Source organism: Sebastes umbrosus, chromosome 19, assembly GCF_015220745.1.
Source record: "Sebastes umbrosus isolate fSebUmb1 chromosome 19, fSebUmb1.pri, whole genome shotgun sequence".
NCBI lineage: Eukaryota > Metazoa > Chordata > Actinopteri > Perciformes > Sebastidae > Sebastes > Sebastes umbrosus.
This window is the reverse complement of record NC_051287.1, coordinates 15,252,455-15,268,147: the sequence shown is the minus strand read 5'-3', so window position 1 is coordinate 15,268,147 and position 15,693 is coordinate 15,252,455. Positions and strand designations below refer to the sequence as shown.

General features: G+C 40.7%; 1 protein-coding gene across 1 annotated transcript; it reads left to right on the top strand.

Annotated features, from left to right (window-relative positions):
* Nucleotides 1-8,875: 8,875 nt before the first annotated feature.
* LOC119478587 lies at nt 8,876-11,124 on the top strand. Its single transcript, XM_037753418.1, has 2 exons — nt 8,876-9,158; nt 9,304-11,124. Exon 2 carries the CDS (start codon nt 9,382-9,384, stop codon nt 11,122-11,124), a length of 1,743 nt encoding a protein of 580 aa, XP_037609346.1. The 5' UTR covers nt 8,876-9,158; nt 9,304-9,381.
* The last annotated feature ends 4,569 nt before the right edge of the window (nt 11,125-15,693 follow it).

The following is a 15,693-nucleotide window of genomic DNA, read 5'->3' as shown; positions in this document are numbered from 1 at the left end:
CCGTGACGACACCCATTGGTTTGTGGACTGCCGTTTTGAAGCCTCCAGTTCGGCATTTTCGCTGTCGCCATCTTGGTGGCACGAGATACACCGTGCGGATACACGGGCGGAGCTAAGTACAACCGAATGCTGAATCAGACATTTTTAGGTGACCAAAATGTGAACTTTCATGAACTGAAAACATACTGTGAAAGGCTTAAAGTTCTAACACGAAAACACGGACAACTCCAAGACCGGATAACTGTCAATCAAAAGGTAGCTAGTACTCTAAATGGGACCATAATTTACTAAATGAACATCATGCTGTATTGAAGAAGACTTGAAACTAGCGATTGAGACCATAAAGTCATGTTTTCAATGTTTACTGAGGTAATAAATCAAGTGAGAAGTAGGCTCATATTCTCATAGACTTCTATACAATCTGACTCATTTTTGCAACCAAAGGAGTCGCCCCCTGCTGGCTGTTAGAAAGAATGCAAGTTTAAGGTACTTCCACATTGGCGTCACTTTTCAGACTCCGGAGATTGCCTACTGGTCACTATCCCCAGAATAAAAAAAACAAAAAATTGCAATTGCAAACAACTCCTTATGACTGTGAAAGTTATTTCCAATGAGTGTCTCATGAAGACGTAGACTAACTAGTTTATTTGACACAAAGAGAGAGAGAGAGAGGACACCAGGCCATACATATATGCCAAGACTTATTCCCATTATGGGCCATAAAGACAGCATTGATGCAGGAGCACAGGTGCCTAAGTAGCATCATCATACTACCATCAAACCCATACAATAAATACGACATGTATCATCAACATGCCAAATCTAAACATCAAGAAAAAAAAGATATATTAGAAATACTTTACATGCAAATTAACTAAAATTGCAGTCAGTACAGACCACATGGTGTGAAATGCCAACACGCCAAATGCAACAATAGCATTGTTAGTGCACGGAAAATTACATAAAAATTGCCGTGTCATTCATATACCATTTGGTGAGACCGGGCTGGTCTAACAAACATCCTAATGGTCACACATAGTTTGCTTAGCCTAGGTTTTGATGCAAATAAAATAAATTCTGTTTTGGTCATATGAAGTGACAACTTGTAGTCTACTAACCTTTCTTGTGTATTTATTCTTTTTCTCATCTTTATGTGAAGCCAAAATGGCTCAGTTGTCGTTAGTAACTCAACTACAATTGCTACACACTGCTAAACACTGTTGATGGGACATATTAGGATGAATGCCAGTGAAAAGCACTTTGTCAGTGATAGAAAAGACAGTCAGCACTTTTTACATTTGGGGTTTTCAAAGAGGTAAAATGCATCTACCAGACCTCTGAATCTAAATAATCAGAATTCATTGAAATAAACTGCTGTTGGGAACCCATATGATTCTTACCCTTCATGCTTCATATCACTGACTGCTCTCTGTATTTACGAGTGTGTACCCGCTTTACTACTGTAAGACTGCTCTGAGCATGCAGTTTATCCTTAGTCACACAGTGATTTCACCTGGCAGAAAAACAAGGTTAGTAGCATGGCAGACTGAAGCCTCGTCTTCCAGTGATTCAGCCAGGTGCTGCTCTAGTTGCTGTGGATGCTGGCGCTGGGTTAGTTGGCTCAGGTCCCATCTCTCCGCCTCATCACATTCCTCTATCTTGTTTTGTTTTCTTATCTCCTTGTCGACGTCCATGTCATTGTTCCTTTTATTGTTTTGTCTCGGGATCTACTGCAAACTCAGCTGTACCGGTGATCCCTCTGTAAACAGCCATTCTTTTTCTGTCTTGAGGCATACTCTACTGCATGGTTTTGTTTCGTGATTGATTTTGGATTAGTTACATAAGTAGGCTTGTCTAACCTGCCAATACTGGTGACGTGCACAGACACATCTGTCTTACTACTGTATACAGTACCAATAATGGTGCTTTACATACACAAAGGCATAGATCCGTTAGTGCTTAGTCAGTGATGGTCACTCGGCCTATACCGAATCAATGTAAGCTACTCAGAGGACAGAACCACACAAGGCAGTATTGACATAGAGGACTTCTCTCCTTAAAAAACCCAAAGTGAAAAACCTCTTCTCTTAAATCTTTAAGATTTCTGGTTGATTTGGCAACACAGATTTGTGGTTAATAGGCCGGTCGCAGATGTTGTGTTCACAATGATGTGTGAATTGAACACTGGGGGCAGCAAACACACATTGAACAACAAAAAGAAGAGTGTGTGCATGTGTAGAGCAACCAAACCCTGTCAAACATACGGTGGGAGGATTGCATCGTGTTGTTTTAATAAAGATATAAAGATTCAACAATGTTATCCCATACCACTTGTTTCCTTCCACATCAAGTCCAGTCCGTGCATAATATGCTTCCTGTGAGTCCCATAGGGGTTTGATATAATGAAAACCTTAAACAACATTCAATAACACAGTTTAGTTTGTCCATTCTGGGCTACTGTAGAAACATGGCGGCCCGCTCTGTGAAGAGGACCCGCTCCATATGTAGATATAAACGACTCATTCTAAGGTAACAAAAACACGATTCTTATTTTCAGGCGATTGTACACCAAAGAAAACATTCTTATTAATATTATATTTTATTACTGCCAATAGATCCTCCGAAATGTTACATACTCTTCCTTTAAGCCTTAGGACGGCTGTGCTGCTTGGTCCGATATGATGAATCTTGCAGGAATCACATTTCCTGAATCTCTACAACGGAAGTGGCGAGCGCAAAGTTACAGTAGCATGACCCATTAGAATGGCCACAATGAGAATAAATACTGCCCCATTAATTCAAAACTATGAAATAAATACATATAAAGCATGCAATAACAGATTAATATGCATCATGTTTGTCATATGTGTTTTAATTAGATTTCTCCTGCTAAAAGAGGTGGTCATAACATGCCTCACACATGCAGCCATGCACATTTCTGGTCGTTTTTCAGCGTCACAAGCTCTGATTTCATTTCACTCAGCCATTCAGTCCCTCAAGGTGAGAACAAGCCAATTAGTGAACCAGCAGCCAGTCTTCATCCCACAGCCTGGCAACCGCAGGTAACCGGCCACACAGCCAGCAGCTGATAAGTATCGAGACCGCTAGCCAACAGCCAGTTAGCAGCCACCTGGCCGGCCAGCAGCTGGTGACCAGCCACTGAACCATCCAGGCACCATCAGGCATCTACCAATCTGTCAGCCAAGAAGCCAACAGGGAGCCAGCCATACCACAGAAGGTTCACAAGGACGGCCTCACGAAGACCGGGTGAGGAAAAGTGACAGCGGTCAGGTGCTTCGAGGTCACAGCATTGTCCGGGCAGGACAGGGAAAGGAATCTTCATTTGGATCTTTCTTTAGGCACATATTGTTCCTCTGATACGTCGAAAGAGCAGGATAACAAGCACAAATAAAAAATGTGTTGTCAGTTAAAGAGAAAAAAAAAATCAGCTAAAAAGTTGCAAATGGTAATTTATAATAGTCGAATAATGCAACAAACAAACCCTGACAATCAGAATGAGTGACAGAGAAATATAACAGCTGGTAGTCTTAATCCTTTGTCGCAAAACTATATTAATCCAATCATTCTGTTGGTTTCACAAAGTGATGCTTAATTTTACAAACTGTGTTTTTGATGTTGATGTCTCTGTGGCACCTCACACTATTGACTTAACTGACTGGCTAATTGATGGATCATCTTGTGCCATGATGACTTTTTCTCAGTGTGCAAACCCATTAAAAGAAGTAAACAAACTGGGCGTAATGCATTCCCTCAGCAGGCTATGATTTAGAAAATTATAATTATGACCATTATTTTGCCACAAAAATCCTGCAAATGACAAAAAAAAATAGAAAAACATGGTAACTGAATTATCCCTCCATTCAAGTAGACTGTGAGGATATAATTCATAGGCTTCAAAGCACCTTCATGGAATGAGCTTTGATACGTGCATTCATCTAGCATGTATTAGCATATACTAGCATTTGTATTGTATAGATACAATTTTCTAAACGTCAAATATGCGAGCATACTGACAAAGAACAATGGTGGAGCAGGATATTGTTTCTGGTGTTGATTAATTTCTATGTTTATGGATGACATCTCATTGTTTGACTGCTGCATATACATTAAATATGCGTTGGTCTTGGTTTTTACTAACACAATAAATCATTGTGGTATGATTTTCTGTAGATTGTCCATTTGTGTTGACTTTATTCCCCTTGCATCAGAAGCAAGGGCTTCTGATGCTAGCGCTATGGCTCAAGGAATGGCAATATCAGTTGGTCATCTGGTCCACTATTTTGGTCCGGACTGAAATATCTTATTTGATGGATTGATGTTCGTGGTCCTTAGAGGATGAAGCCTACTGACTGCGGTGATCCCTTGACTTTTCCCCTTGTGCCACCATGGGGCTGACATTTTCCCTTTTGTTCTTCATTGGATGGATTGCCATGACGATGCCATGGTGGCACAGAATGTCGCTTTGGTGATCCTCTGAGTCTTCATCTAGTGCAACCAGCAGGTCAAACTTTGGTTTATGACCAAATACCTTCTAAACTAATGACATTCCCATCATCATCAGCTGTACTGAGCTAATTAGTAAATTTTAAGCATGCTAAAACTTTAAACTAAGACGGTAACAGTGGTAAACCATATGACAACACTGATGGTCTTTAACTACAGAACAAATAGTACCATATTATAAATAGCTCAAACAATAGACTATTTCTTCCATCTTTCTAGCTCTCTTTTCACATCTTTGCTCACCCAACACAAGAAGTGATATGACAATATGATAAACCCAGGTATCGGTTGCCAAAAACCTTTTTGACACCACTATCCAGACAATTATTAGTTACTTCACCATGAACAAAACTAATGGTCTTTAGTCAAAGGTTGTTGAGACATGTCTTAGACAAATCTAAATTCACACTGCATCATTGTGAACCATATAAAATACAGCCAGTACTCATTCTTGAATTGTTTCGAACAGCTGAATAACAGTGTTGGCAGCTACATCTATCCCATGTTGGTGGCAGACAGTGTTCTGACCTCACAGTTCCCAGATACGATAACAAGACGGCTCCACAGTGGAAGATGTCCACAGATCAGAGACACCCACTCCAATCTTGTTGGCTATATTCTCTCACAGTGCACTGATACATGATAAAGAGCAGAGTAAGATGGGAAAATAAAGCCTGTCCACAGCACTGAAGTATCTCTCTAAATCTCTCTCCATGTACTGCATCCAAGGGTCGGATTTTTCTCTTTATTACAATAAAATCCAATCACACACCAGCCATCTGTTGACATTTCTGATAAAGTGGGCACTTAACGAAGTTTTTAATTTCATTTCACCTCAGACTGAACATCTCAGCATTAATATAAGGAAAAGTTAACTTGGCTGGCTGGTTAAAGTCAAGAAGACAGATGCCATTAAGTGGAACAAGAGAAAATAACTTTAAAGAATTTGAGAAATGACTGTTTACTGTATTTTTTATTTCTGAATCTTATACTGTACTTTATGTCTTTTAATACAGATGCGAGCCTTGTTTTTGAAGGGCTAAATGCCAACAAATATGGATAGAAGCAGAATATTTCCTTAGATAAAAACATGGAATGACATTGGAAATTTTATCTATCTTTTTCAATAAATTTATACTTTTGGACTGAAGGCTGAGACAATTACAGAGACAATGACACACCACGGCACTCGTGTGTGTTTTAAAGAAAGAGAGTGGCTATTGCACGCAATGTTGTGTCCATATAACATTTTTATTTCTGGCATAAAAGCGCCGGCAGGGCACTGGAGAGAGCAGCGCCTCTCTGAAAAGTTCAGAGATTTTCAACTAGAAGCATTCGGAGCATCAGCACAAAAGTGGTCTGAAAAAGAGTTCAAGCTATATGGACACTAAGCCTAAGTTATTAATATAATGATAAATAATAACTTGAATGTCAACGTTATGAATGAAGCTTCGAACTATTCGGTACCCTACTAGCTACATGACACTATTCCAGCAGGGGAAAGGCCATGGATGTTTAATCCAGGCAAGACAAGGATGCAATTTCATTATTTTATCTTTACCGGTATGCAGTGTAGGATGGTGCACAATAATTTGGGGAACAATAACTTAGGGAAAACTTAGCCTTCTCTAGCCTACATTACTCGCTACCCCAAGCCTTGGTGAAACCAAAAGTCATCACGTTGACTTATTTAGTTAACTTACGTAACGTACTTAACTTAAATACGTTACTTAAGTTACATAACACACGTACTTATTTTAACCCAAACCATGACCTTTTCCTAAACCTAAATAACTGGTTTTGTTTTTATTCACAATGTTAACCATGTGTTTAAAACTGCAATTTGATCCATTTTGCCCCATCTGAAGCACTATAATGGTAGTGATAACAACTTATAACTGCCATTTCATGGGCTGATGACATTCGGAAGGGGTAAACTTGATTAGTGGTTTCTGCCCACCTATCCCACCCCATCTGAATCTTCCCAACCCTCACCTTCTGTAGACTTGAAATGTGAATCAGCTTAAATACGGCCAGATGAAATTTAAGTCAGTTATAATGGATTCCATTAATGACAAGTATACATGGGGAAAAAGTCAATTGACTACAGGAGGAATTCAGTCCAATGAACAAACTGGAAGCAGACTCTTTAATGCTAGCCAATTAGTCAGCAAGGAGAGATACGAGCGGTTATTTTTGACTTTTTAATTCTCCTAACCAGCTACAGTCTTTGGACTGTAGGAGAAAAATGAAGTTCCTGAAATTAACGCATTCAAACACAGGAAAAAAACATTAAAACCACACAGTAAGGCCCCAGGCGGCTGGGTTGGGTTCAAACCCAGGACCTTTCTTGCTGTGAGGCGACTGTGCTAACCACACAAACCAGTGCTAGATGGATAGCACAGAAAAGCCCAGGCATTATTATTCACAGCCTTTTCTCCATGTTGAATTCTAGTTAATACCCAAAGTAAGAGTTGGAAGTAGGCCTACAAACTGTCCATTAAAGCTCCCAGTGCTATTCTAATTCACCACTGCTGCCATGGGTCAGCCCAGCCGGCTGTGCAAGTAAGCAAGCTCTTATTTTGTAACCTGCACGCACAGGATAGAGCAGGTGTTATGTGATGCCCTTCCTCATGACACACTGCCTCAGGGTAGCTAGACACTAACTTCAGTGGAAACAACACATTATGCAAGAACTTCACATACAGTCTGGACACAACACAATCTACTTGTGCATTAGATCTGTATATTTGTCCACGTCAGGAGTAGCTGTTGAGTTATCACCTCATGTCCTCACCACCACACTGTCTCTGGTGTAGATTCCAGACATTCATCTGGCAGCCCCAAACCACTAACTCTCCACAGCAGCTGTTAGCGCTGCTCAGAGATGAAATGCTACCACCTTGCTGTCCAGGTTAATCAACCAATAACTGCTGTAAACCACAATCTCTGCCAGAAGGCTGAAAGGGCCGTTGGGTAAAAGCTGAATGACACACAGAGGAAGCTACAAATGTAGACAGTCAATTCACTGTCCTCCATTGATGTCATCACAGTGAGAGAGTATTGTCATTAACAACTTAAATTGTACCTTCACGTGACATTAACCTATGATGGACCAAATCTTACTTTTTTGGAGATAAATAAAATGAAGGCATGATTCATAGGTTCAAATTGCAGGGTGAACTTACTTTTATGTATTTTTGTTGTTGGAGATAATAGGAAGCTTAGCGGAAGTTCAGTCAGGAAGACTCTTTATGCTCTCAATCAGATGTAGTGTGATCATCTGCATAAAAAGGACACCTTTGTGGCCCAGTGTACACACTAGTACCCTCATTGGCAACTAATTGACTATAAAAAAGTCGCTTCTCTGCTCTTCCCAAAAAAGTAAGACTTACCCTACCCTTAGTGAAAAAAAACAACAACAACATCGACAAAATAAACCTCCCCTCATAATGAATACAGTCAGTGAGACACAGGGACTTAGCTAGAGACAATAAACTCCAAACCCAAAGAAAGCACACCCCCTAAAATTGCAGCCATAGGCATTGGATCCCTGGAAAACAAGCCCACAGTTGCTTATAATAAGCAGACATGGGAAACATTAGGATTGCAGAAAAACAACAACGACAAAAAAAAAGTAAGAGAGGGAAGCAGTGTGAAAAAACATGATGGAGAGGAATGGAGGGGGGGAAAGCAAATGAGAGGGGGAAACTGACAGAGAGCAGAAGACTGGTGAGAAGAGAATTATAACCACTGTATGTAATTACTGCAATAACAAGCTATTCACCCTGTGTGACCAATTTTTATTGGGCGATGTGACAAGGGGGAAGGACGGTAATTGCTGTCCTAAGAACAATGCAGATTAAAAAATTGATGAGCCCATCAAGTTAGATGACTGCAAAAGTGTGTGTGTTTACTGCATGTGTGTGTGTGTTTGAGACAAAAAAGAGTGTGTGTGCAGAGTGTCAGCAGAAAGGGTGTGTGTGTGTGTGTTTTTGTGTGTTTGAGTGCTTGTTTGGTAGATGACAGTAAATGACAGCTGCTGGGTTGTACAGGGTCTCAGAGCTTGTTAAAGACTGACCGGGGATAATGGAGTGGGTCTGCTGACTGTTCACTCTGTACACACAAACACACATACAGTATACACACACACATTTTACAGTATAAACAGTCAGTACATCAGTTTCTGTTAGAAAGTTGTAATGACTTCTACTCCAGTTACTTTCAGGCAGCTTTCCAAAGTTTATTTATTGAGACTGATCTGCACAGGTTGAAACCTTGTTATGGGGTGTGTGTGTGTGTGTGTGTGTGTGTGTGTGTGCGCGTGTTCACGTGTGTGTGTGTTCAGTGTGCACGTGTGTGTGCAGGTGTGTGTTTGTGTGTTTGGGTGACATCACAGCAGTGGTGACATCACAGCAGTGGTGACATCATCAGTGCATGGTGACATCACCAGATGGAACACTGATGGATTAAAGGAGTGGTGACATCAGTTGTGACATCATAAAGGAGCGGTAACATCATAAAGGAGTGACATTCAGGAGAGAGTCCCAGAATCACACAACTGTAGTTGAATCTGAAGACTCGATCAGACGAAACACATCGACTGAGAGAAGCAGTTGTCTCAAGAGAAAGAGGTATGAATTGTATGAATGCATTGCTTTAGATTAAACCTCCCAACAGTATATGAAGCAGTTAAAATTAGCCTCAACATTTAAATGCAGCTTACATTTTAGTTAATAATAATTAGGGCTGCAACTAACGATTATTTTCACTCATCAGACTATCTACTGAGAGAAGCAGTGAATTTCTCTCCAAAAACCACGAAGCATCGACAAGAATTGACCGTAAATCAGCATCATGGTATCATCAAGAACTTCCCAGCCAGAAGCCATCATGCCCGAGTTTAACGTCCGTCGCGCTGTTTCCAAGCTGCTCAACTCCTTCTTTAAGGGGATGACGGCGGATCAGTGGGGATTTTTGAAATCCGGCAGCCCCGACGACGCCACTATGACCATGATGGGAGAGTTGCTGTTGGACATGACAGCGGCCTTGACAAAAGCTTTCCTGAAATCTCTCGGGAGCAGGACCCTGGCGCCTGAGGACGACGTCCAAATCAATCTGGGCAACACCATCTCTCAGGGTTTTGCCGAAGCTCTGGGCATCGACGTCTCGGTTCAGTGTCCAAGCTCCAAAAGTTTGACGACATTGATCTCTGAAGAGGTTTCAGAGAGCGTCCGAAGTGCCCTCTCCAGCCCCGAGGGCATAGTTCAGCGCCTCACTCCTCCCAGCAGACTCAACAACATGATTCTGCACGCCTGCAAAATGTGCCAGGCGTTCATCGGCAAGATGAAGTCGGTGTTCTCGCCTCGACCGCGCAAGCAGAGGACCATCTGCGAACAATCAGATGTGGAACCGGAACCCTCAGACGCCGAAGACCGCCATGCGGCGACGCCTTCGTCGGACGTCGTGATTGCGATGGAAGACATCATGTATGTCAAAATCATCATCAAGACGCAGTTGAACGACATCACCGAACCTCTCTTGGTTGACGTGCCGGACTCCGAGTACACGGTGCTGCAGTCTCAAAACTCTCGGGAGATTGAAGACGTCGCAGAAGAAATCGCTCGGAGTATTGCCGAAGATGCTATAAGACCGACTCCGTCGGCGCAGAAGAGCAAACGCTCCAAGAAAAGCATCGGAAGCAAAATTAAGAAGCTTTTGGCAAAGTGCTTTGCCAAAACGTGCATCCATCGCATCGTGGCACAGATGAGGAAAAGATTCCACCGGGGATCCAAAGTTCACAGCCGAGAGTCGGCAAAGTCTCTCACAAAGAAGATTAACGATCTGATGAAACAACCAGAAAACCGTGATCTTCTGGGACTCGGCACTCCAGTCATAAACATTCCCCCCGGTCGTGTCTTGGAGTTCACAAAGGTCTTAAGTGATCTCCTCTACACACATATCACACACGGGCCAGAGATCATCCCCGAACCGGTGATACGTGCCAACATGCGCGCCGACTTGCAGCGGAAGGTGCTCGGTTTCCTGTGTCTGGCCAGATGGTGGCAGATCTTTCAGTCCGACGACTACGTCGACAATATGAGACACGCCATACTGGGGACCAAACCCAGGGCCAAGAAACCTTTGGCAATCGCTGCACCACCTGCCCTGGAATCCATGACGAAGATTCGTGATGACTATGCAAGGCGAGTGCGGAAAGAAAAAAAAAAAAACTGCGTCGAGGTGATCTTGGAGAGGCTGGTCACGCGGATCTTCAAGAAGGCAAAAGTGACCTGGACCGTTTCAAACGTCCAGGACATCATCCACCGCCTTTTTGAACAAACGTGGGCCGAAGTCGAGGGTCTCGATTTCGATTCCAGCCCAGAAGCATTGGAAAACCTCGAAAAGGCCATTTACCGGGACCTGATTGAGACGTGGGGCAATGCGATGTGGGTGCTAGTGTCCTTGAAAGGGGATCAACCGGCAGTCGGAGAGCGTATCGCCTCAGCCGTCAAAGGTCACCTGATGGCACCACCGAGACAGAGGTGCTGCATGTGCAGGTGCTTCTCTTCTATGCTCACCGCCATGACGAGGTGGTAAGGTGTTTTTTATGGGTTTTCTCCGGGTGCTCCGGTTTATCCCACATATTGTGAATAATTGGACTTATTCTATAGATAAAAAATGTCTTCAATGTGTCATTCATCTTGAAGGAAAAATTGAATTTTTTCTACAGAATGAATGCGAGGGCTTGAGCTCTCAGCGCCACCTCAGTAGTTAGTGTTGTCTACTGTTGTGTTACGCACGGGTTCGATCTGGGTGATCCAGTTCTCCCACAATCAGTGCATAATAATGAACATCTAATTAAAAATAATAAATAATAATATAAATAAATAATATTCATTCATTTCTGCTCATGTCTCTCATCATTTGCTGTAAATATTCAACTCAGACTGAAGTTCTGCTGATTCAGTGAACTTGTATAAAGTGCAAAAATAAAGTACAAAGAAAAGTGTGTTTTGCACACTCTCTTCCATCATATACACTAATCTTAATTATTGCTAATTTTAATGAGTTTACCTGCCTGACTGTAAACATGTAGAGAATTATTGTAAAGGAGAATTAGGTTTCTTTTCTGTATTAGCTCATACAGTCTGGAAATAGCTATTAATATTTAAAACCACGTCTATTCCTGACCGATCAGAACTGTTGTAATTAAAGGTCATTAAACCTTATTTATTATGTTTATATATTTATTTACTGACACCTTCACTGTAAGGTGTATCAAGACATATCACAATGATGGTGTATTGTTTTACTAGGAACATAAATGCACTCTTATTCAATGACAATAAACAAGGTTATTTTAAGGAGACGTGTGTTTTTAAGTGTAAAGATAACTCATACATTTGTTTGTTCAATAAGCCTATAAATGTGGGGGACACCACGGCTGTCCACATTCTGCAGACAGGTTCAGGTGAGTTTACCAGGTCAAAAAGTGACCGTGAGAGAGCTGGAAAGCATCTCCATCACTCAAGGCGGAGGGAGCACACACAGTGACGGTGTAAAGATGGACAAAACAATCTAATACAGGAAGTGATTATGTTGATGTTGTGCTTTTATTATGTTGTGCTTTTATTTTATAATGCAGTTAGGGCCCAAACGAGACCTTAGTGTGTGTGTGCAGATGTGTGTATGTGTGTGTAGTGTGCACGTGTGTGTGTGTGTTTGTGTGTGTGTGTGTAGTGTGAGCATGTGTGTGTGAGTAGTGCGCATGTGTGTGTGCACGTTTCTGTGTAGTGTGCATGTGTGTGTGTGCGTGTGTTCACGTGTGTGTGTGTGTGTGTGTGTGTGCCTGCTTCCTGTATTTTTATCTTCGTGAGGACCAATGTTGGCCGATTCTCACTTCTCCAAAGGTTGTTTAATGGTAAAGTCTTGGTTTAGGAGCTAAGGTTAGGGATTATACATTGATACATGAAAATTACATTCCACAAAACCAATTTGTATGTAATTCACATAATCGTGAATGAGGAAATATAAAGAGCAACGAACACCACGTAGGGGGGAAGTCGAGGTGGATGGGTTGGTCTAAAAATACCGGACTTTCGCCCAGGAGACCGGCGTTCGTGTCCTGTATAAAACCAGAAGTCAACATTGATGCATGTGTCACATAACTTACGTACTTAAGTAACTCCACTTCCAAAGTTTTTTTTAAGCCAAACCCCAATTTGAAACTAAACCTAACTAAGTAGTTTTGTTGCCTAATCTTAACCAAGTCAATTGTTTCCAAAACTTAATTAACTAATTCTGTTGCCTAAACCTATAACCAAGCAGATCTTTTCCTAAACCTAAATAGTTTTGTTATCTAATCCTAACCAAGTCGATCTTTTTAAGCCTAACTAAGTAGTTTTCTTGCCTAAAACTCAGGAAATTGTTTCCTGTGAAGACAGAAGTTTATTTTGAAAAGATTGCATGCATGTAACGAGCGAAGATTTACACATGTTGCTGGAAATTCATAGGAAAACGAACGAAAAAGGAGGAATATCTTTTTTGTAAGATCTCTTATGGACTGTTGCATGAGAATACGTTGATTAGATTTAGGTTAAGTTTAGGGTTATGATTAGGTTTAGCCATGTAGTTGCAATGATCAGGCGTTAGGGAACTCATTATGTCAATGAAGGTCCTTAGAGGTTCAAATGCGTGTGGGTATCAAAAATGTAATTTCAAAGGACTCTAAATTTTAAGATTTTAATAATATATGTGATATAGCTGTAATATCAAACAAAACTGAAGCACAGTCCTTATACTATATACAGTAAATATGTATAAACATGTGTATATGGATATGTCAGTACACTGATTTATCTTTTTCATTTTCACTCAATCTTGTGTGTAAGTCTGCAGTTATTTTTCCCATAGGTGTCAGTTTGAGTCACGTAGACCTGTTTATATATGATTGCCCCATCTACGTACTGTATGTGTGAACATGTTAGGTGTATGTGAGTGAGTGTCTGTGCAAAAAGAGCCATGGCGAGTAGATTAAATATTGGATTAAACAGACCATGAAATAGTTTCTCAAAATCTGATGACTCTCCAGCTGTCTCCAACGGTTATGTGTGGATGGATTTCAAGCCTTTAAGAATGTGTAAGAGTATTTATACTGTATATGTGTGTGTGTCTGAGAGAAATACTTTGTGCGTGATTGGGTGCACAAGACTGCTACTTTGGGACTCATTCCTGTCACATTGAACAGAGGGATTTAACATTTCTCTATGCATCTACAAGATCGGTTTGTCTTTGCTTTAAAATATTTGCATTGAAAATGTATGAGAGTGTGTGTGCACATGGGCGTTGAACAGTATTCCATTTTCTGGCTCATTAACCGCAGGTGTGGTCAGGTGGGCTATAAATTTAGCAGTGTGGTGTATATATGTGTGAGCGTGGGTTGGCTTGTTGTGTGTTGTTCCTCCCCCGAAAAAGCATTAATGGCAGGTTGTTAGACTCAAAGACAAATCAAGGTCGAACATTTCAAAGACAATACAATAACTGGGCTGAAAACTGCAAGGCTGTACTTGACTGGAATAGGTGTTTCAGATCCTTACATTCAGAGACGCAAAGTGAATAAATTTAGGTTCAACAAGAACATGAACCTGTGAAAGTACGCCTGTCTCATGTAGGGACCCAACAGCAGCTGCTCAACATTGACCAAAAGTCAAGAAATATGGTATACAAAAAAATTTAATCCATCCTCACCTTCAATTAAAAAAAATCCTAACATAATTATTGACATTAAAGTGCTATATGTTATGTTTCACTGCTCTTAAAATTATTATTTTGTCACTTTTGCATTATTAATGCGCTTACTTGCACTATACGTCAATCTGTGTGAACCTGTATAAAAGGTGCTACATAAATAAACAACTGATGGATTGTTTGATAGCAGGTTTCAGAGGATACTACAGGATGTTGGCAACCATACGCAGTGTCCCTCCATCATGGCAGAAACAGTCTACAGTAGTTTTATCAGGCTGCACTTTATGGATATAGGCTACAATCTATTTTTATGTTCCAGCTGTCCCAAACCAGGGTGGCTTCTATAAAGACCATTAGCTTTCCAAAATGGCTTTTTCGGGTGATAGTAACTGTTAAAGACCTTCAACACTGTAAAACAAAAAATAAAACAAGCTAGCTGGCGGGGGAGACAGTAAAACTCTTTCAGAGGCATTTCTATAAATACTCAGAACTTTCTGACTACAACTACACAGGACACAATAACAGGAACACCTGAATATTACAAGTTCCGAGCCACAATCACAATTTGAAAGCTAATGTTTGAGACACAGGTAACAGCTGTACTTAGAATACTCCAGGTTTAGCTTTACCTCAGACCTTTCTTTATTTATAAATCAACAAACCCAATGGGAGGAAAAAAAATCACAAGAAATTAGTTCAAAATGCTGATTTCAATCTTAGATTTGGATGAACAAAATGTACAACTTAGTGCGGCACATATTATGGAAATATTAAATAATCAAACAGTGGCTTAACTAATCCACCTTTTTGAGTTAATAGATTATATAGTCACTTTATTCCACAACATATTAATCCTGGTCATATTTTATAGTGTTTATTGCAATAAAAGTTATTTTCCTTTTTCCAGGGTCGCAAGAGATGTAACACCAGCTGTTAATGGCTTGTATGATTGTTAGAACATGAGTTATGCTGTATACACTGAAAAATGTAAAAAAACAAACTCTGTATAGGCAGATACTAACTATTAAAGAGTAACTTAGAAGATTAAAAAAAAATAACTTTCTATTTCTATGATTTACTGCTTTGATTTTGCTAACGCCGCTCCCTCTCTTCATTCACTCTATAGCTCGCTCGACAACCGCTGCTCTCTCTCGCCGAGTAGGAGGCGCCAACATTTCAACAGAAATATTGCGTTTACAAACAGTAAGCGAGAATTGCTGCATAGTATACCTTTAACACAAGTTGAAGTTCAGATGCAATGGTGTACGGTAGAAGTGGACTCATGATGCGTTCAGTCAAATTGACATCACTGTTGATTTTAGTCTGAGATTTGATGGAATAAACCACCTTTTCTTTACCTCTAATGTCACCTGTCACTTCATCATAAAACCCCCACCCCACATACCTCACCTTCATTTT